Below are 23160 nucleotides of genomic sequence, written 5' to 3' on the forward strand. Positions count from 1 at the left end.
CCACTATCCGTATTTTCTTTTCAGTTATTGTACGGTTGATGAAATATCCAACTAGTGCATTTGTCTGCTATTGTATGTTAGTGTAGAGACAGCAGCCTGTTAATATTCAGCAAAGTCTTATGTAAGTGGAAATCTTTCATATCTTCTGTTTTCAATGCGGTTTCACTGAAAGCTCTTTCGAATTTGAATGAACCATTCTGGAATGCGCTTCTCAAAAGAGAAGTCTCTAAAAATTGAGCAAGTAAAATTTTCCCATCACTGTTGAGCTAGTGACATCGATAATGGTATGATTAATTTAAATGCCAACATTCATGGAATAGGTGTGCTTCTTGTAACTGTAACAGTCTGTCCATGTTTGTTTGAACCTGTTAAGAAAAATCGAAACCTGGTGAGGTAGAATAAAGGCTGATTTATTGATGGACTTCATTACGTTACCTGGATTTAAGGGAAGGGAAATTGACTTTATAGAGAAAAAGAGAACACTGAGGATAATTAGTCATGAGTCAAGAAAATGTGTTATCTGATGTTTTACGTTGAGAAGTAGTAATAGCACAAGTAAAGGATGAGAGTTGGAATCGGTGTCTGAGATGAGGTTCAGAATGCAATCTGCAAAATACTGAACCACGGAGCTGTATTTCTACCATGGCATCATTTATCCAGGACTTCTGTCTCTGGATGTAAGCAACAGGAGTACTGCAAATGCTTAACCTACTATTCATAGATGATTCCCTTTCTCTTCTGAACAAAAATGTTCAGAGATGGTGAAGCTTATATCCATGAGGCTGTGTGTTCATAATAAGAAAAAAATTAGATAATGAATCTTGCTACAGATTTATTCTAATGTAGATAAACGTGAACTGTTGGATAGAAATATGAGCTCCCATGAAAAACAGGGTAATGCTCTACCCTTCATATTAACTTCTTTTTTTGTGGAAAAAGAACATCTAAATAAAATGTTCCCCTTTCTGACCAAAAGATAGCTTGTATACAGGACAGTCTTGCTGAAATTACATCTCAGCTGGAAGAAAAGATAAGTTTATTTTATGGAGCAGTTGGAGGTTCTTAGAAATATCAGTCAGTCAGTTACCAGAGTGGTAAATTAAATCTTGAGAGCCAGAGCTCACTCATCAGTACGCAAAGATACAGAAGTGGCAAGGAGAGAGACAGACAACTGCATCACGTCTGGGTGTTTATGTTCTTGATAGAAAAGTACAAATCATTTCTCTCCCTTCTGCTGCTGTCATGGTCCATCACTTTAGTCCATTTTCACCTTGCTAAGGGATTCTGAATGGACCTTCCTCCTTTGGCACCTAATTAATCTCTCACAAGCCTGTTCTTGCAGTCCGTCTTCCTGGGATGGTCCATACCTTATGTCAGTGACTCACAGACAGAGTAGTCTCTTTTTCCTTTACTTTCCTTTTCCTGTGTTTTTTCACCCCAAGCCCCGTCAAGCAGGTTGAAGATGTTTGAAAAGGTCATACATACATCCTATTATTACAGGAAAATATCCCCTTTTCTTCTAGTGGAACACTTTCATAGTGTGATATGTAAAGTTGTCTATGTCTTCAAAACATTATAATAAGCGCCCACAAAAATATACAGCAGGATTTTGCTTGTCAGAAACCATTCAGCAAGACCTTATGGTGTAACAGGCAAGCAGCAAATCATTGGTCACGTTTAAAAAAATGGCATACCTATACACAAATGAAAGTATATGATCTGAGATGAAAAAGGGGTATTCGGTGGTGTAACACATTGCCATAAGACTGTGAAACAAAGAATTATTTTATTGAAGTTATTTTATTGTCATATATCAAGTGATCATGAGTATCAGATATCTTATGCACCAGGCTCTAACAGCCACAGTACTTTATGACTAGTTTAAAATGAGTCCTTGTGATAAAATAACACATGTAGTCTATATAACAGATAATACTGAAGAGTATAATGTATTACCTGTAATAGAAAAACATAGATTCTGTAAAATTATACTAGTGGAATCTAATATTCCTTTGAAACATATTTCCTGGATAATATTTCTACTCAGAAGCAACTTATCTCTCTTCTGCTATCCCTTGTGTGGGGACAGACTTGGTGTTCAGCTCAGCGCAGCATATGCATTTCAGTCTGGGAAATGGAAAGGCATTAAAATAGGTCAGAGAAGGCACTTTATTAGATGAGTGATCAGGGGTAGTGTCCATCAAAACCCTTTAGCTCTACTGGCCTGTATCTGATCTGCAGATACTGATCTTCGATTGCTGTTGACACAAAACCTGCAAGAGCGCCAAGAGTCTTCTGGTGACATACAGGCAGGAAGAAAAAAAAATATAAAACACATATTTAATTCCCCCTGCTGACAGTTTCCTTAATAAATATTGTAAGAAATTTCTCAGTTAAGAGCCACCCAGTAATCTAATTTGCAAGCCCCAATGATATATTCAGCAGCCATCTCAGGGGAGGTGTGTTTCTACTGTCAGAATCACATGAGCAGTGAATAAAATTCTGAGCTCTCACTGAAAGCTGTAATAATTTATGATGAGTTGTTGGCTTTTATTTTTCATACTATTTTTGACTCATCTGAACAAAGAGGATAGAACTGCTACTGACTTTACATTGATTAGGTTTTTCCATAATATGCTCACCTACCTGTATGTTTTCACGCAATATAACAATACAAACACTGCAAATTCATGAAGTTTTATGCATATTTAAATAAGTCAGACTGAAATCCATATAAGCGTTGATGACTCTTGTATACAGCCATAATGAGTGGTGAATGCCAGTTCATTGCAGTTGTCTCCCCTCTTGGCATACTTGTGTAGGAGTTAAACCTTTGCCATTCTGTTCAATTTGAATAATCACAGATTTGTTTGTTACCTTCTGTGTTGTCCTGGTGAGGTATCCTCGGACTCTTCCTCCTCTTCTCCTGGACTCCAGTTTAAGGAACATCCTTCTCTGGTGTGCACGCAGAAAACAAAACAGAAGCCAAAAAGCTTTTATAAGATCATAGCTATATTGCCAAATTCAGGCCCTTTTTTGAGAGAACTGATTGTCTACAGCAGTGTCATAGTGGTTCTGTCTCTATTCCTTACAATGGGAAAAGCTTCATGTCTTGTGTTCAATCTGTATCGGGTTTATACCCTGAACTGAGAAGGACGAATACCATTGTCTCAGAAATTAATTCATTAAAAGATAAGAAAACAAAACAAAAAGATAAGACAGCAAAACAAAAGCCTCTAGAGTATTACTTCATAGCTGATCAGCTGGGAGGAGGTGGGCTAGGTGGAAGACTTCAGCCTTGAAAGAACTTCCAGAACCATGTCATGGAGTAGTTCCTTCTGAGCTGTGGTTAGTTCATGGTAAGGACCTCGACGCTTGGGGTTCATCTCCATTTCCTCACATCTGCTATAAGAACTAACAGCTTATAATGGCTATTGGTGGGATTCATTCATGGGAAGAGGTCTCTTCTTCAGGGAAAAGGCCTCTTGGGTGTCCACAGTGACAAGACTTTACCCTCAGTGAAGAACTCCCAGATATCACTTAATTTCTGTAAGTCTTTCTGCAGAACTTGAGAAGAAAGTCAGGCTGCCAGCACGTTGGCATGGTGCTATAGATTTCTTAGACCCTCTGTAAGCAAGAAGGAATAATACATCTTTAAAAAGGAAGTGATGCTGTCCCTATCCTACCTTCTCATCCATGATCCTTTCAAATTCTACCTCAACAAGGTTTTTGAGAATGCACCCAGGGAACATAAAAGTGCTGCTTTCATTGTTGCTCCTTACAGTGCAGTCTTTTAAAACCTGCTTCTCCATTTCTTTTTACCTTCCAACTATAGCTTTCATTACTGGGAAGCAAACACTAAGTGGTTTGGTTTTTTTATTTTCTCTGTGGTGTAATGCTTAGGTGATGAATAGTTATCAATGTTCATTTTCTCTAAAGAGTAGCTAGGAAAAATACCTGAAATGCATCACGAGTTTACCTAAACTTGTCTCTTGCTCTTATTATCCTGAATAGTAAGTGCTGTATTTGTGTTACTTTCTTTTGCAGTGAGAGATGCAGATATACGATGTGTGGCCATAAAGATTCGGTCAATAGCATTGAGTTTCTTCCATTCTCAAACACTGTTCTCACCAGCTCTGCTGACAAGACTTTGTCTCTGTGGGATGCCAGAATGGTAAGCAGTCTTTTCCTTGGTCTTTCTTGAATTCGAGCAAAGTGATGGCATGCATGGTATGGGAAAAATGAAAGCCAATGTAAAATCAAAATAGAAAGTAAGGCTGATATGGCAATAGAGTATTCACTAACTCACCTTCTGACCAAAATATCACCATATAACATTTCCGTGACATCTGACATGACTGAGTCTTCACAGTGCAGCAAATGGACAAGCGCCAAGATCACTGAATAAACAGGTAGACTTAATTAGGTGTGGCAGTTTTAGCAACTGATGGTCTGGGTCTGGAAGACTGCATTGCTGCACACTGCGCTATATCAGGTCAATAGACAGAGCAGCTGAAGGTCAGTTTTGTCGGGCTTCTTTTCTAAGTGGGGGCATGTGCTTTAGGTTATGTACAAAGGAAATGGGGGAAAATGCCGTAGGAGAAACACAAGCTGCATAGAAGTCTAATGTATTTATTCTCCTTCTAGAAGGAATTCCCCTCTACCCCCAGAACTCACTGCTGATTTCTCATGTAATATATATTATTTTCTCCATGATATATCACTCTAGGTAGTGTCAGAAACTCTGCATCTCTTCCATTATTAGTCTCCACTTTCATTCTTTGGTATAGCTGTAAATGGATTTAGTATGTTGAGAAGTGTATTTATCCCTGCTGCTTTGCAGACTAAATATGTAAATCCTGTTCAAGTAAAATATAAGAACAAGGCAAGAGGAAATCTTTTCTCTTTCATCAGAAAATTCAATAATTATTGCTGCTGTTGTGGCATTTCTCATAGAGCAGCTCTTGAAATTTCTCAAACAGTGTAAAGATACAAGATTCCAGCCCAGAATAGAGAAGGTTGTATTCATGGAAGGGATTTGAGAGGAAGGAGGCAAAGAGCTATTGCTGTGTATTAATAGGTATTGTCATCAGAGCTATACAAACATAGGATAAGAAAATCTGATGTGAAAATGACAGTGGAATATTTGAGATGCTCATTAGGCAATTTCTATTTATGGAGCATAGAAACAGACTGAATAGAAGGTCATTCAATAATAATCCTGGGCGTAAAGCACAACAATTTAAAATGAAGACAGTCAGAATTCATTATTCTTCAATGCATTGGTTTGTAAGAATATTTGATATCCAAATGTGAATAATTCAAAAAGAGAAAAAAAGTATTGAAATACAAAGAAAGTGAAAAACTCAATGGTAAAATAGATTTCTGCTTTGTCTTGTTTTCAATAAATCCTGCAAGGAACTTTGTCTTGCAAATGTCTCAATGATCTCCTGTTCATAGCAAATTAATAGAATTCTGAAAGAGTTTTCTTTGATGAACTTACGGATAAGGCCTGCTCAATTTTTGTTCACCAGCACTGTTTTTCCACTTTGGGTAATTTTGCTAAGATAGGAAACACCTTTTGCAAAAAGAAAACATTGTATATGGCATTTTGTTGTGTATTTATTCTGTTAAATTGTTTCCCTATTCAGTGGGAAATCTTGCAGGTTTCAGATACATGCCCACACTGAAGCATCACTTTAAGTGGTAAAATCACTGTGAAGAGGTGCTGTCTCCCTCTAAATACTGAATGATATTAAATGTTCCCTCCAGAAAGATGATGAATGATTTTCTCCCATTAATTTGGAACAGAGTATTTTCTCACCTCTGTGAGATCAATTAGCATTAAGGAGTACATTTAAGATAATTCTAATGAAACATGAAAATCATACACCAGTTTGTTTTCTCATAAATTAGATTCATATTATTAATCACATCTTGCTCTTCAATCATTAACTTCAGTCATCTCTCTATTATTAAAGATAATGGATGCAGAGAACTGTAAGTCAAAGCAGTGCAAGTTGAATGGACAATGAGCTCTGGATTTGGGGCAGAATGGAACATAAATCTTTGTAATTACTAAGCTGAAGCTATAATGCAGCCTTCAGACTTTTGAAACACATGACAGTACTTTTTTCCTTTTCTTCTTTCTTCCCCCTCCCCTGGATGACATAGGGTCAGAGAAATCTACAGCACGTTGGCTGTAATTTTAAAACTAAGATATATAAAACTAAGATATATCTTGCTTATGGGGAAATGAGAACACCAAAGGATGACTAGTATTTAGATGATTATGGCTCTTTCCAAACATTGTGGGAGAAAATACGGAATTGGGGTTGGATTTGGATGGGAACCATCGTTATGCTGTGCCAGACTCCCAGTAGATAACGTGTATGAGACTGAGGCTGCAATTCATGGGTAGGAATTTTTTGCCAGTAGAGCTGATGGCTCTCGTGCCAAGATAAGCTGCAGAATTTATTTCTCTTTATGCCAGTTTCACAGAAAGACAGGCATATTCTGGCTTTTCACCAGAATATTTGCTCGCTGACACATCAGAGTGAGCATCTCTACTCATGAATTGCAAAGTGTATCCAATGATAAATGTGCGAGGTGCAAAAGAACATGAGACCCCAAGAGTACAAGTTCACCTGCCTGGGTTAATTCTTCTCATGATAAGGCGTCTGTCACTCATCTGCATCTCCCATGTTCTGATGAGTAATTTCTTGGAGCTAGTCAGATTTGTCCGGATAACATTTGAGCCACGCTGAATCTTTGCTCATTCTCAGACAGATAAAATACCAAATATTTATACACTTAAATAATTAAATAGAGGGGAAAAAAGGTACTCCCATTTTTCATTCTACATGTTTGAAACTTATTGATTTAGTAACTATCTCATCTGCTTTCTGATTTTTGAAATGTCAGGTTCCATAACTGCATATTTCATTTTTTTAAAAAAGTTGTGCAGTGACTGTCATTTAGAAGTCAGCATTCAGTAGTAATGCCCTAAGGAATGTGTCCAACAAGGATTTGGCAAGACTCGTGTGTTTACTTAGCTTGACAGTCCCATTCACATCAGGGATAGTGTTCTTGTGAATAAAGTTCAGCACATGCACAGCTCTGTAAAAAGTTAGATTCATACAAGGCTCTATTTTTCTATTTGATTTTGTGAAACAGTAAGCAAAGATACTGTTTGATAATGGTTGTCCATTTTGGTCTCTGCTTATCACTGATATTCAGGTGCTTGTAGTTTAATTTTTCAATTATTCCTGACTTTATGCCTTGTTGCCTTGTGATTTAAGATGAGCCCTATTTTTCTGCATTCCTTTTGGAGAAGACTGCTGGCATATAACACAAATGAAAGGATCCCGTTTGCACCCCACTGTCAAACTAATATCCCTGACATCCAGACAGGAAGGCATCAAGCATGTCAGCTTGGGTCAAAGATGACTTAAATAGGGGTAAGACAGTGTAGCAGAACAGTGACCAGATGCAAGTTCTAGTTCTGTGCATCAAATTTTATCCTTGACAGTAGTTTGTGGGCTGAACAACACAATCAAAAGTTAGAAGCTCTAAGGTAGTGTGGTCTTTGAATAATACAGGCACCAATCTCAGAAGAAAAAGGAAAAAACACAATGAGATTGCCCAAAGTCCTGCCTTAACAGCAGTAAATAGCTCCCAGTAATGATAACTCATTCTCATCGAGCTAGGACCTGGCTGTGGCCACCGTACTCCTCAAAGACTGGTGTAAATTTTCTCCCTGCCTCAAGGAAAGGGAGGAGAGTGGGAATCCAGGCAGAGCCTCCTTTCACGCTCATGTAAGGGTATCTCTTCATGGGCATGAAGAAACTGGTTCTCTCTTAGACACTGCAAGTGGTACATGAGTGCGGTGTAGCCACACTTCATATAGTAGGGCAGGCTGGATCTTGTGGGACACATTACACTGAGAGAAAGGCATTAGGAAGAAGTAGTTGGTGAGAAGAATGAGAGGCAGCTGGATGTTCCTTTAGGGCAGGGTTTTTTTCTTTAAGTATGGCATTGGACAAAAAAAGGTCTTATGTACAGCCCTATCTAAAGCATTATTTCTTAATAAATGGAGGCTTCTGTACTCATGATGTCTGCTTACCATCTTCTGCTAATGGCTTTTGAATGTTAGCCAGTGTTTGCTAGAGTTTAGGTTTCCATGCAATTAGGTCTCTGGGCAACAGCAGGGAAATGCAAATGAATGCCCCGTCCGATAGGAGAAGTGGCAGTGGGTGCCCAGCCCTCCTCTCAGGCACCACCTTTCCTGTGGTCCACAGCCACCCCACTACCCTTGGTCTACAGAGTGCTTACAGACGGTCGTGGTAAGATACTGCCTGGACGGTGTAATTGGTGTTTTTGCGGTCTTGCAAAAGGCATCCGGTTTACGGCATACAGATGATTTAAGGACAGTGGCTGTTTAAAAGGGCTTTTCACACTGTGTCCTACCACAGAATAAAAACTTAGGTACACCAGTTTTTGACCTCTCTGCTAAGGTTGCCTGCTGTGTTGCGGCATTTTAATGGGGAGGGCTTAGCTGCTTATTTGTTTCCTATGGATGTAGAATAATTACAATGATGTTGATCTAAGCTCCAGTCTTGCAGTTTTTTCCTTCACAATACAGCCCATCATCCCCCCACCATGTGATGTCTATGGCATGGGACAGCCCAGCTGTGGTTTCCGTTGCAACTGGATTGTGCCTGAAAGCTATTTGACTCTCATTTGATTAAATTTGGTGGAATTGTTCCAAGCTAGTAATTTCGTTAGATAACCTTTTTTCTTCTAAAGAAATTATTTTTTAGAACATTTATTTTTCGATGTTGATTTTGTCAGAATTTAGAAATTTTCAAATTAGTAATTCCCTAAAATACCCTGTTCCGTTTTTGTTTCTTCCAGTGAAATATAAATGATCTTTTAGACTATTTGTTTTTCAACATGGATTTTGTCATAACTTTTTTGTCAGTGGCTTTAAAGTATGTGGGAACCCCCAGATCTTTGTAGGGATGCTGCCTATCGGGGGGAGAGGGGTGCTTTGATGCCTATGTTCATTTGGAGTGGGCATTCACGAGGCAAATTCAGGAAAAACGTCAAAGTGCTAAAGGATTGAGCGTACAAGACAAGCACAGAGCAGCCAAAAGGAGTTATTTTGAAAGCCAATCTGGTCGTCTTTACATTTTTTGGCCTAGTCCAGTTGATTTATTCCCAAGTAAACACCGTAGAAACAAAATTATCAGTCAGAATAACCTGAGGGTATTGGATTTGTCAGTTTTATTTGAACCCTTTTGAACTCCTGAGGAATGAATTAAAGAGCTGAGTGGATAGACAGGATGGGTCATTTGAAAAAATCTTTGACAGGCAGTTTATGGTTCAAGTCAATTCTCTTCAAAAGTAGGTCGAAGATTGAAGTTGTCAGTATTGGAGACAAAGACCTCTTCCATGCAAACTTCAAATCTCTTAGTGTAATTGAATTCTTTTGCTGTAAATAAGGGACATGCAAGGATAAGTCCAGTTCCTGCATGAAGTGTAAAAAATTTTGTGTTCCTGATTCTGTTCTACATATTTGTAAATAATGGGTTCATATTTTAAAACTCTCTGTCTTAATATGAAAAGGAATTTATGTGTCACAGTAAAATATGAAATCAAGAACAAATAGCTATGAATACGGACTGTGTTTTCTCCAAGAAGTAATATGACGAAAGACAAAGGTAAAACTTGAAGAGGTTTATGTTAAATCTGTTTGGGACACTTTCCTAGAGACTTAGTGCCAATTTTTTCAAAACCAAAAATATGGCTGAGGAAAAAAGTCTTGATTTCTTTCTAATCTTGAAAAATAATGGGAAAAGAAGCTTGATATTGTCACCGTCATTTTTAAAAAATGCAACATTCTGACTTTTTTCCAAAACAACTTCTGTGGAAAAAGGTGAATTAATATATTTTAAATAATGAGCATGTAAGTCTGCAAATTGGATCAGTTGACCCAGATGCAAGCAAGACAGTATCCTATGTTCTTGTTCTGCTGTGGTTTTTTATTTTTTCCTGAGAGGCAGGAAAAGCACTGCCCTGGTGTTTGGCTGCTGTCCCCAGATTAACCGTCAGACTGGAACTATGACTCTGTCTTCATTTGGCCTGCCATTGCTGACTTGTCCCTCCTTTTTCTTGCCTTCCTCACTTTGATCCCAAATCAAACCATTAAATCCAAAGTTTAACAAACTGTATAATCAGTTGATCTCATGGGCTTTTTCTCTGTTAAACTAAGTTTAAATTAGACTCTAAACACTTGAGATCAGACAAGTTACCTTGTTCTGCAAAGCTCCAGGTGAATTAGTGGCTCTTAAGAGGTTATAATTATTGTTTTATTAAGCTGTTCCTGTTCAATGACATGCCTGAGCTTGTCCACTGGATGTCAGAGTCCTTTTGCCAGTGGGAAAGCAGCCCCTTTTAATGCCTTATCTTCCACTGCCTTGTCTCCAGAGCTGAGAAAAGCTACATTCTTACTTCATTTCAAGGAGAAGTCTTTGAGAAGGTGAGACAGTTCTGTATGTTAAAGCTTAATATCCAGCTTGACTCCCCATTCATGTGAAATGTATGGCTTTATATTGGCAGTGATGTAGTTATTTAGTTAGATTAAATTAACACCTTTTCATCATTCACAGTCATTTAAGCTGCTATGAGAGAAGAGGACAACAGGCTCTACTGCAGCCTCCACTGTATCGTCGTGGTTTCCGCAGGGGCTCTGCCTGAGTTTCCTCCTGTAACTGGAGGTGCCATTGCACCCTTCCGGCAAGGCTTCTTGCAGCACAGACCAGCCTGGTTTTAACTTGCAGTGTGTCTTAGAGCGAGTCTTGGCTCCTTTCTCGCAGCATTGCGTTCCTATGGTCGGAGCGGTCCTCGGTTCCTTCCCTAGCAAGCTATAAGTGTACCTGCCTCTGAATTCCTGTTTGCTGCCAAGCTCGCAAACCTCCCCGCACGCCTGATTGCCCACCTCCCTCCTGGCAGGTCACTGCGGCCACCCTTTCTTTGCCTCTGCAAGTTTTTGTGCCTTTCACTAAAGCTCCTTTTCTGGTTCAAGGGTCTCTTTCATCCATGTGCTGCATTTCCCTCGCATTCCCCAGGATGGTCCCCCCTAATCTAATGATGGGTGACGGGGCGGTGTTTTGCCCCTCCGTGTCTGAGCGCACTAGTTTCTATTTCCTCGTGCCTTACCAGCCAGCGGGTTGCTTCGGGGCAAGGCGTTCTGGAGTGACGTAGTCATGTGAAACACAGGCCTGTAATTACAAATGAGGGACATCCATATTCCAGGCAGCAGGCCATGCAATTCACAGCTCCACTGAAAGCTCCCTGTGATGTAGCACTGATGCCGATGTGTTGTTAACTTGCAAGGGCAGGCAAAGAGTCAAGAGTGGAATGGAGGAGGGCATTAATTCGCTACTGATTGAATCAGATTTCAGCAGTTGTACAGTTAGAGTGGATCAGTTTTCAGTTGCCGCTGGTTGTCTTAGAATATTAGTAGTAATTAGAGACCTATAAATAGATAAATTTAAAATATTTGAAGTTCTAGCTAGGGGAAGAGTCTGGCTATAGGTTTCAGTAAACGCTTAGATAGCGTGGCTCCTGGCATGCCGTACAGGGAGTGGGTTCTGTCGGAGTGTACAGTGTAATGGCATTTGGCTGTGTCTCTGATTATTTAGAAATGAAGTGAGAGAAGCAGGCTGTATGCCTGTCTGGGCAGCAAATAGATTGACCTGAATCTGAACTTCTTACCAGCTGCCTGTGTATATCTATAATGTGTGTGCATGGTATATTGCAGTAGTATGAATTTAATTTTTATGTCGCCAATGTCACTTTGAAACAAAATGGGAGTAAAGTTCTTTCAAAGGCTTTGGGAAAGGCATGACTGCAGAATAACACTTGCATTGACTTCTTGGTCCTAAAACTCTAATTAAATTATTGATTATGAAGCTGGCTGCTTTCTTAATAGTTCCTAATGTAACAATTAAAGCAAAGTAAGTAATTAAAAATGAAAAGATTGGTCCACAAGTACAATCTTCAAAAGGTCATTTTCAACTTAATCGCTTTTTTGAAACAGGCAAGAATAAAACAAATGAGTCATTAGTAAAAAAGCAATTTAGTGTGTGTATGTGTGTAATAATGTTCCTACCAGATTACCACTGGCCACACAATACCTAAATTAATTTAAAATAATAGCTAAATTTACTTAGTTGATATTATATTAACACCTTTCTTCCCAGACCAGGGCCTCCATTATGTGAAGTGCAGTAGAAGGTACATAGCCACAGCATCCTTCTACTCCAGATAGCTGATAACCAAGGCAGAAGTCAGAAGCTTCAGCCAAAGGAGCACAAAATTTCAGAGACACCAATATGTTATTATTTAACATCATAAACAATTCTTTGTACTACACAGACTCTTTATTGGCAACTTTTTTATAGGCATGAGAAGTAAGGGGAGATTTTTAGAGGGCAGTCAAGTTGGCCCATGGGTATTTATAGGTATGAAAGGTAGCAGGGAGGAGAGCACAAAGGTGTTTGCCAGAGAATTTTCAGAAGACCACTTAACGCTGTTGCCTTTGACAGAGCAGAAGTGAGAGCTGACACTGGAGGATTTAAGAACTGGTAGAAAGTTTGGAATCTACAAGCAAAAAATAGTCACTCGTAAGCAAGGTACGCAGCCAGGCACTGTTTGCCTCCCCGAATGGAGAACTACTGAGTTTCATACTGTCTGTCTTCTGTACTGCGGGCTTTCCACAGGGCGCTCATGATGTTATATGAAGTAAAATCAGTCACAGCTTTTGCATCGTCTCTGAAATTTAGCTATTGTGTCCTGACAAGCCAAGGGACACATTTGAGATGAAAGCTCTATTACAAATACTTTACCCTCTGCCACAGACCTTTCAGTATAAAATGTCTAGCTTGCATATCACTGCAAAAGTAGCTAATTGGTGCAATAGTTCATAGGTATAAGAAAGGCTGTTTTGGAGCCTGTTATAAATGTCGTTCGGTATCACCCTCCTGTTTGCACACGCAAGGTAATCGGAAATTAAGCCAAACTTTGAAGCATGGATGTGGAAATTTGCTAAGCAAACACCTGCCATATTCAGCACCTCGGGTGCCTGTAGAACATGTGTGTTCCTGTGCACAGGGAAGTTCATTAAACCACGGGTGACAGAATTCAGCTAAGCATGTACATCAAAGAAATACGTGTCAGAGGTATCTGGGAGTTGTCTAATACCGTGAGCTTTATAGACATTTGGGGATCTGAGCTCCTGTGAACAGTTACTGTGCACAGCAGCTGTAAACACTTTCTCTAGATAGTAATTGTCATGCTTGGGACAGTTAGATTCCGATTCAACATATTTGCTCAGAACCAAATCCTGTTCTTGATGAGGCAGTGGGGGGAAAAACTACTATGCCGTTCAGGTTGTGTGAGAAATAGGTAAATCTGTTATACTGTTAAGTTAAAGGCATTGCATCTTAAATGCTCTGTTTCCTTTACACAATTAATTGTGGAATCTTCTTCCCCCACATATTAATTGAGGAAAGCAGATTATAGACATGAACTTTTTATGAAAGGTCGTCTTAGTGGATCAGCACGTCTGCCTCTTCACCTGCACGCCTACAGTGCTCTGCTGTGTTACACTGAAGAAAAGGAGTGGGTAGTTTGTTATCTTTCCTTTTATCTGGATTCCTCGTGAGCTGTTTTTATGTGCTACTAAGTGCAGATCTGCTGTTCTGTCAGATTGAAGTAAGGCACCTGGACACACTTGTCTGCACAGAATATGCTATGATGGGGTTTTACTTTTCAGATTTAAAGATTACACTAGACTCTCTACTCCACGCATGAGCTGTTATGTATCAAACCACGTATTCCTCTGTCCCTTCCCAGATGTAGCTGTGAGAACTTCAGTTTCAGAAGTCTGATGACATGGTGACTGTAGCTACGCGTTCTCTAAAAGATCTATTAAAAACCAAACAAACCCCAAACCTTACAAATTCATTTCCTTTTTACTAACAATAACGTTGTGAAGTAATGTATTTTCAATAAATAGCTTTCCAGTCTGGTAAATACTGAATCAAAATGTTGGCGGTGAATCAATCTGTTGCTTTGTATAGATTACTCCCTTCTAACTGCTGCTGCTTGTGTATAGATTTACTCCCATTCTGGTTCCCCACAGCCTCAGTGGGTGGCTTCTTTACACTTTCCATTCACACGTCCTTGCCATAATAGCAAAAGGGATACTGTTTGGGAAACAGCTTGAACTGAAAAACAGGCAGGCCTTTGGGATGACTTCAGCTGTATGCTCAAAAATCTGGAATTTCAGAGCTTGCAAGATACTTGTTTAAAAAATATTTTCTTCCTCCTTCAAGAAGGCTTAAGTAGTGAATTTTAAGTGTCATCTGGAAAACAGTTGAGGGTCTTAGTTTTGAAGGAAAAGCTGCAGGCTGTCAAAATTGTTTTTGAGTAGGTTGCCCTATGCAGCACCGATGGATAATGAAAGTTTGCAGTGGTAATTCATACTTCAAACATTTCCTGTATGACAGAATTTTCGTAGTACATATTTAATGTACAGAGAACTGCCAGGCAGACACAGGTTTAAAACAGTTTTATGCTCTGATACCCCCAAGGCAACAGCACGGGGAGGTGTTCTTCGCATTTGATTCAAGGCCAAAATCCAGCTCTCTGGTTATAATTGAATTCAGCTTCCACATTTATAAGTATGATAAATAGTTGAGGACATTTTATGTTAAGAGGTGGCGTGGTTGGTCTAATACAAAACTGATATGAAATTTGGGAGATGCTTCTCTTCCTCACACAGTCAGGAATTTACTTATGAGTAGCAGGCATATCACTTCTTTTCTGTCTGCCCTTTCACCCTTTCTTGTTGATGTAGACTGCAGCACAGGGTGTGAAAAAAACCACATTAAAAAGTAAGAAAAAAACCACATTAAAAAGTAAGAGTCTTGCCATCTCACAGTGCTCTGTACTAATAATCTAAAGATGATTCAGCTGGAAGTCCTAAAATACAAACTTACTCAATTGTCTTGTTCTGGAATCTTTTTTTTTCCATTTGTGTCTTTTGGGTTAATCTGTAGAAAGGATTAAATTGATGCAAGTGAGAGAGAGACCTGGTTGCTAAAATGGTGGAGGTGGAATGAAAAACTGTTGTCCTGAGAAGGAGTTTCAGGTGTTGTGCACTATTGATGTGGATGTGGTGAGACATTAGCACGGGCTACTGGAGAGGAGAAGCAATGAGGCAGCACCTAATTTGTGTTGCACAGTTCTGTTTAGAATTGCTCCAGTAGACTACCCTGATGGGATTTCATATTGTCTGTAGAAATAGGAGTGCATGTTCTTTTGTTGTCTTTCAGATGAGGTAATGTGATGGCCTTGTAATTGTGAAATTGTCAAAACTAGCAGTGACTCACTTTGTGGAGAACTGTCTGTGCTGCTACCCTGAGAAGCCCAACTGTCCCAACTCTGCAGCAATGAATACGAGGCCGTGCTAATTACATGCTGTCATTTATGTGAAGCAACTAAGAGATCTGTCTCTGTCACCATGCTGGTCTGGACTTTCCTAACAACAGGATGCTATTCCACTCGGTGGTGTGAATTGCTGTGTCATTCTAGTTAACAGCCAGGTTTTCTTGCATCGTAACATTTGCACAGGCTCTTGATCGGGAAGCAAGCTCCTCCCCAGAGTGCTGTGGGTCCGCTTACAGAATTCTTCCTCTGTGTGTTTTCTCCCTGTGTTTAATGGGATCTCCTTTGTTTTCTTAGAACAATTAGGCATACCTCAAGGATGCACATTTATCAAAGCAGTCAGCACACAATTCCTCACCCCTACCTTAAGTCCCAGTCACACACACTAGCCCATGCCAAATCGAGTCGTGAGTGCACTAATACCTTCACAAATGCTATATTTGGATGCTTTGTGTCCCACTTTCCTGGCAGGCTGAGCTCCATCAGCTTCTTTTCAGGAGTGCAATCTCAGAGCCCCTCTTGATTGTGAGGTGATTTCAGAGCTAGGGCAGAAAAACAAGCTTTAGCAGCAGCATTGTCTCTCAAGTTCAGATTTCTGGCAATAGCTTGCTGCAGCACTACTAAAATTAATTGTTTCAGGACCTGAAGTGTCCTGGCGCCAACACAGGAGGAAAGAAATGCTGCCAAAAAGGTATCACCAGTTGATCCCCTGGGAACTGACTGTTCCTGCATCACTCAGCGTGGTTTTCAGGACAGAAGGGATTTACCAGTAAACACCGGCTTTACAGTTTATTTAGCGTTTAATTTTCTCTAAAAATAAATACGTAATTATTGCATTCCTGGTTTTCCTCTTTTGTGGCTCAAGCCTAGCTTCTCTGCCTCCAAGTGGGTTTCAGGCCAGTGTTTTGCAAATGATAGTATTTTACATGCCAGTCCTTTACTCAGCTGATTGTTTCTTTGCCCTCTTTCTCTCTCTCCTCAAAAATGTTTTATAGAGAAGCAATAATCTTTCAAAAATAAGACATTTATCACACACAGATTGGAAACACTGGGACAAAACTGATAGGCGAGATGCAAAATTTAGCAATGTGGCAAAGCCTTCATGCGTAATCTTCCCCCGTTGAAGAATCTTCCCCCGGTGACTAGAATAATTATCAATAGTCCAATTTTCCACTGTGAACAACCTCAGTTCAGCACGGGAAAGGAGGTACTCAGTGATGTGCGCTGATATGACTGTGCCACAGTCCTTCCTTTTATTTACATCCTCTTATTTTATACTAGGTTTATGCAAAAGCAACAGAGTTGCTTTAGCAAGAAGCCCCAGAAGAGCAGGAGTGGTCAGGGCTAGAGTAAGGCTAGGTGAGACCCTCTGCACATTGCACTCCAAGATCTACCCCAAGCCTGCTGCCAAACCTGTCGCCCTTGCCAGCCCCATCCAGTAAAGGCATGGAGCTGGTTTTGCCAGTTGGGGGTGGAACCCTAAGAGTTCTGGGGACTGAACTGAGTCTGGGACTCGGTGATTTTTGGAAATGCAGGTAGCATGTCCACCTGCCTCAGCGCCTGTGCCTTGGGAAGTATGCAACCTCTTGACAAATGCCCTTGTGTTAACTCTACTTGCCATTTATTTTGAAGTTTATCCTTATAATTGTGACAATTACAGACTTTTGTAATTTTTCTTTCGTTTTCCTTTTGTGTTTAGTGAAAATTTGCATACAGTCGCACACCTTGTCAGGCATGTACTCCCACCAAGCCCCAAATTGTCCCTGTGGCTCTCCTGCAGTGCCACCATCACAGAGAAAGGCTATAGGATAACTTAAAGTCAGACCTTTTCACATAAGAAACTTGGGGCCTAAGTATTTAATTTGCCACAGTTAAAGTGTTAATAGGCTTCAGTCATATTTGTAATGAATATAATTTGAATTTCAAAAAATTAAAGTTCATAGGAAACAGGAGATGCAAGATGCTTGGCGGGGGTGGGGGTGGGGGTGAGAAAAGAAAAAACCCAGTTTTATCCTGGGAAAAACTATGTAACATACTTGTATAATTTTGATTTAGGGGCACGTTTTTTTTGTGAATTTGCTTCCTTCTAAAGTCTTTCCTTTCCAAATCTGGAAAATGGATTTTGCAAGATCTGCTATGGATTTGCAGAGTATTCCCATTTTTGGTTCCCCTTTAATCATGTCACTAAAAATCAGCCTTTTGTCAGTTCCTGTCTGAATAATGCAGAGCCTCATGTCTCAAATTCCCCCCGCCACCGACAGCAGCAGACATGACCCATGATGATGAAGTTCAGCTGGATTCAACTGAGCATAGGCCAGGAGAGGGCTGACATTCCCCCATAGGCAGCTGCCTTTCTGGGGCTGGCTGCGGGGACCCCGCAGCTGATCCGCCTTACGGGCACCCGCGCACTCCTCTCCAGTACAGGCTTTGAGACCTGACACCAGGGCACATAACGCCTTTGGAAGTTGAAGGCTTTATTTTAGAAGAATAATTGTCCTATTTTAAATAGAGTAGCTTTGCTGTGGCTAAGACTGATTTTTTTTTTTCCCTTCGTGACATTCTTCTGTTATTACTTTTTTTTTAATCCAGAAACTACTCTTTCTCTGCAGGAAAAATGCACATATTGATATCAAGATTTTATTTTTAATTTAGGTACTTAGTGTTTCCAGTGGCGTGTGACTTGCTATAAATGAGAGTTAAATAATTGTTGAACATATACCTGCAAGTTAAAAAGTGTGTGTCTACAAGTGTGAGAGAGTATGTGTGCACACATTTTTCTAGATATATTTTGCTCTCTCAGAAACATTATTTAGTAGTCAAGAGTAAATAGCTGTATTAAACCTAAAATGGTAAAGATGTTATTATTCGACACTGCATCATAACTGAAAAACCAGTAAATAGTGTCTACTATTAGTGTAATGTTAAAAAATGGATTGGTTTAGTGATGACAGCCCATAACTGCCTGCTATTTGACTTAGACGTGCCACTTTTGAAAAGTTTGGTTATTAAACAAATTAATGAAGCAACTTATATTACTTACTAGTCTCACTCACCATGAGAAAGTGGATTGCATTTCCTAATTAGCATATAAGGAAATGGATAATAAAGCTTTTCCCTAAAAATATGTATTGCCAATTTGCACACCTTTATTCCAAATTTTCTCATTTTTAACCTGCCAAAATGAAATAAATGTCTGTTGGGGGTATGAAAAAAGTAATTACTTTCCTTCTCTTTTAACTTCCTCTTAATTAACTTTTAATGTATGCTGTTACTCAGGGAGCATCCCTTAATACTAAATGTGTCTAAAACAGAAAAAACAGAGATTTAAATGATTTAGATAAACATCTGCCTAACATAGAAGCATAAAAATTACAGATTCAGAAAAACAGTGGCTTACTACCAGCATTTGCGGACACAAAAAAAAAAAGAAAAATTTTTTCTAGAAATCTTCTTCCCTTGTGTGTATATGAGCTTAGAGGAAATAATCAAGCCTTCAGGTGCAGGTAACATGGACTGCAAATAGTGTTTAATAATATAAGATTTCGAATATCACCAAATTGCTCGATGAGCATCATCAAATTGCCAGAGATTTTGAAGGAGGTCATGTTCTTTCTGGTATCAAATTCAATGTTTTAACTTGTTCTAGAGCACTTCTCCTCTTAGTTTAAGACAAGAAATGGAAAGAGATTTGTGGTTTCTAGACATAGTTTCTGCCTACCTGACTGTATAATGCTAATCCATACTGGGATTAAATAATTCTGTTTATATAAATTGGTACTGTCTTGAGCAATTTAGAACAATCTTTTAAAGTAATGTGCAGTAAGAATGTATTAAAATAATTGCCTGCTTTTTTAGCAATATTCAACTGTCAGATCATGACATAATAAAAAGAAATATTTTGTCAAAATCTCGAGATTTCCAATAGTTGAATCCATAGAATAAACACAATTAATTGTTGTCTAGAGTTTTCCAAATAACGGTAGAGATTAAGGATGTGTTACAAACCTAAACACAAAATCTCTCTTAACATTGTTCAAAAATTACCTGGTGAAAGAGAATTTAATTTTAAAATACTGATTGACTCAAATATTTCTGTGGAAACATCTTTATTTTACAAGCTTCTCTTATATGCGGGACAGCATCCCAGTGAAAATTTTCTTTATTCCCTGGAAGGCAGCAGGCAGTTTTCAGCACTGCCCCCCCCAAAAAAGGGCTTCTGAGGTGGGCAGAGCACAGACCTTGGAGTTTGCAGTCCTGGCACTGGCTGCGCAAGAGAGCTGCTCTGCTGCTGAAGACCTGGGAAGCCCAGGTATGTCTGACCACAATTAATACTGTCAAAAAATGTATCATAAATAGGAATTTGGATCCCCAGATCCTGTATTAGATGCGTAAAATGAGTCATGCAGGCTTTTATTTTTTCTAGTTCTTGACTTTAGCATAATACTGTGCAACTGGAGATATACCAAAATGGAACAAACTTAAGTAAAAAAAAGACATCCTCCAGCATCTCGCTGTGTTTATCAAGAGTTTGAATGAGGTGCGAAGGGACACAGTGTTGATTTCTCTAGCAAGAAACATCAAATTTCAGCCTCACTCTTTGCTGTATTCATGCTGTTTTCATGGCACCCTCGTACCCCGCTGGAAGGTGTTTTCTCCGCAGTCTTTAGCCCACTGCTTTATGCGCTTGTGTTATTACGGAGGCGCTACCCTCTGGCTGTAGCAATTCATCTGATGGTAGAACATGACTGACTGCAACTGAGTCGTGTAGTCCTACCTCAAGGTAGTGGTGTCTGAGCTGGGAAGTTTCCTTGAGATAGCTGGCATACTTGAAAATTCATAGTGGGTATTTCATGCAGGGGAAATGCTGGTTCTGAGAGAGGTGTATCCAAGTTTCCTACCCTAATTTTGGATCTCTGAAGAGCAATAAAGTGACATCCTTCCCAGGAGGGAAGTATTTTTTTTTTAATAAGCAAACATATTTCTGACATTTTGAAAAAAAACTTCTACTTGGATTAGGATAAAAAGTCAATAGTATGAAAACTTCCTCTGTATCAATACATGGATAAAGTCTCTGCTCTGAACAACCAAACTGTAGTGTCACCAGGATTTTGAAATATTCTCCTTTGACAATTTTGATCTATTTCTCAGTTTCTAAAAATATACTTAAATCTAAAGTTGTTAACATTTTAGGTCAGAAAGTTGTTTTGACTCGGTAAGCCAAAGCTTTTTAAAAGGTGATTTTCAACACCCGTAATATTTATTTTACCAAATGCATGTCAGTTGATTTATTTAAACTGACCCATATCTCAAGCAGGTTTATTGTTTAAAACATCTTTATTTTCCCCCAACAAACATATTGTCAATACCTACATCACATGTTCCAGCTGCCAACAATTCTGTTGATAAGAGCACGTGAATTAAAACATGACAGAAAGCATAAAAGTGAGTAAATGAGACCTGTGTGCTGGGTCTTCAGGACCGTTCTCATGTAAAAGCTCTGGAATAACTATATTCTGATTTCTTCTGGCTGGATTGGACTCCACCCATGATCTCCCTTATAAAGTTAACGCACCGATGGAAAGCGTCACATGCGGCAGCCGTGGCTTCAGTGCCGAGCAGTGTGGGTGTACCCCGACGTCTGGGGAGCTTTCTCTGGCTCTTTTATATTGCGGCTGAGGGGCTACAATCATCTTTTGCCAGACTCTCTGTTGCCTTCTCTCCTTATTGTGTGGATCCTATTGTACTAAACGCAACATACTGGTATGAGAAAAAGCAGTCGGAATGATATATGAGATGGCTTCAAGACAATAAAAATTAGGTAGACTTTGCTCTGTTCTCTGTCAGCGTTACTGTCCCATTTTTTGAGAAGAGGGATCTGGGTTTGAAAGAAAGGGAAGGCAACAGCATAGAGTAGAAAGGTCATGTTTTACTTCTGTATCAGGTTAACTATGGATGGTGCAGGTTAGCTGTGAGAAAGATGGTAGAAGGGTAAAATCAAGTATAAATGAGAAATATGTACTAAGAAACATGGAAGTAAAAGCAGTGAAAGAAGAGAAAGCAGTGGTGTCAGGAGGAAAAGAGGGCATAAAAGAGCTTAAGGAAAGGAAACAGCAAACAAAAAATCAGGACGTATTATATATTTTTGGTATCTGCTTTCTGCTCAGAAGCTTCTACCAAATAAAAGGCTCTATAATAGTGATTGATTTGTAATCTCTAGTGTCATTGCCCTCACTTCCCCCCAAAGCCATCTGGAGGCTGTCTGTAGACAGCCCGTTGAAAGGTATGAATTGCAGCGAAGAAATTCCGCCTGGCAGAAAGAGGGATTGGTAATCAATTCCCTTCCTGCCAGGCAAGGCTGCTTTGCTCCCTTTGCATTTGCTGTCTGGTATCCTGTCTGCAAAATGCCGTCAGAGATGGTACCTGGGGAGGAGCACAGTGATACCAGGGATTACAAATCAATCATTCCTGTTGTTGCTGGAGCCTGCCGTTGAACGCTGCAGAGAGGCAACATGTCTTTCGTTCGATAATTTAGTTGTTTTTAAGGATGAACAAAAAATTGGGTGGCTTTCCCAGATTCACGGCTGTCTCTGGGCCAGTGGTGCCCAGAGGGCTGATGCCCAGCTGAAGGGTGCATTAGCGGTGGCAGCGCAGCCTGGCTGCCTGGGGCGTGTGCCTGAGGGGGTGGTGGGACGGGCGTCCTCCTCTGCGACTGCAGAGCTCATTCTTTTCAAAGCTTGTGTCTTCTTAGGTTTTCTCTCTGTTTTGTGTGTCCGAGGAGCTGGGCAGACAGCATTTTGAGGAGAAATATGTTCTGTCTGCTTAGAAGTATGAATGGAAAAGGCTGGGACCCATTCGTAATGAGGAAGGGCGGCGCTGGTGCAGATCTCGCAGCATTTCACAGCAGTAGTATCCTCAAGACAGCAGAGCAAGGTTGTGGGGGGAGGAGGAAACATCCCCAAACTGAAAACCCAGCGAACAGCTTTGGGGCGAAGTGCCAGAGCACTCCTAGCAAAGTGGCACCGTGTTCCTAAGTGTGAGCTCTTCCCTCCTCTTGAGGCCAAGGTGCCAGGCAAGGGCCTTCAGGAGGAGGAGGAGGAGGTTAAGGTACTGGGCAGGAGCACTGTCCTTGCACTCTGCTACAGCACTGTGAGGCGGGATTTGGGCATTTTGCAGATGCCGCGTAGCTGCACCGTACATGTTACCCTGGCCCAGGGATGCAGGGAAGCACGGCCATGCGTCACAGCGGCAGGCTGCAGGTATCGGAGTGTGCATGTCCCGCTGCTGCACCGCTCAGGCAAGGCCCTCTCAGTGCTCCTGCTAGGGATACAAAAGGAATAAATAAAAATGTAAAGGAGGAATTACTAAAACTGTCCCTTGATAACTAAATGGTTGATCATAAATTGGAGTGTCTATGCAAATGAAGTAAATAATTAAAAACTCCCAAGAACAGCACTGACTAGGTGGTTGATGGCTGGCAATTATAAAAGCTGAATTTTTAATATGCATACATCTAAGGAGCCAGTAAAAATTAGCTCCTAGACTAATGGACTTGCCTTTCTTCCAAGGCAGAATTTTAATGAGAGCATTATTTATAGCAGAGCCCAAGAACAAGCATTTTCTTGCTTAGTCTTGTTTCTTCTT

The 23160-nt window shown here is 40.0% G+C and overlaps 1 protein-coding gene across 1 annotated transcript in view; it reads left to right on the plus strand.

Annotated features, from left to right (window-relative positions):
- The window catches only part of LOC104617020 (sperm-associated antigen 16 protein-like), a gene marked incomplete at both ends in the record, with an annotated part of 347595 nt that overhangs the window by 183156 nt on the left and 141279 nt on the right, over positions 1 to 23160 (plus strand). The window contains one exon of the mRNA XM_010282229.1: positions 4048 to 4174. Within this exon, the coding sequence (XP_010280531.1) occupies positions 4048 to 4174 (127 nt within the window). The remainder of the gene's footprint in view (positions 1 to 4047; positions 4175 to 23160) is intronic.

The sequence above is a fragment of the Phaethon lepturus genome, unplaced genomic scaffold (assembly GCF_000687285.1).
Source record: "Phaethon lepturus isolate BGI_N335 unplaced genomic scaffold, ASM68728v1 scaffold1382, whole genome shotgun sequence".
Classification (NCBI taxonomy): domain Eukaryota; kingdom Metazoa; phylum Chordata; class Aves; order Phaethontiformes; family Phaethontidae; genus Phaethon; species Phaethon lepturus.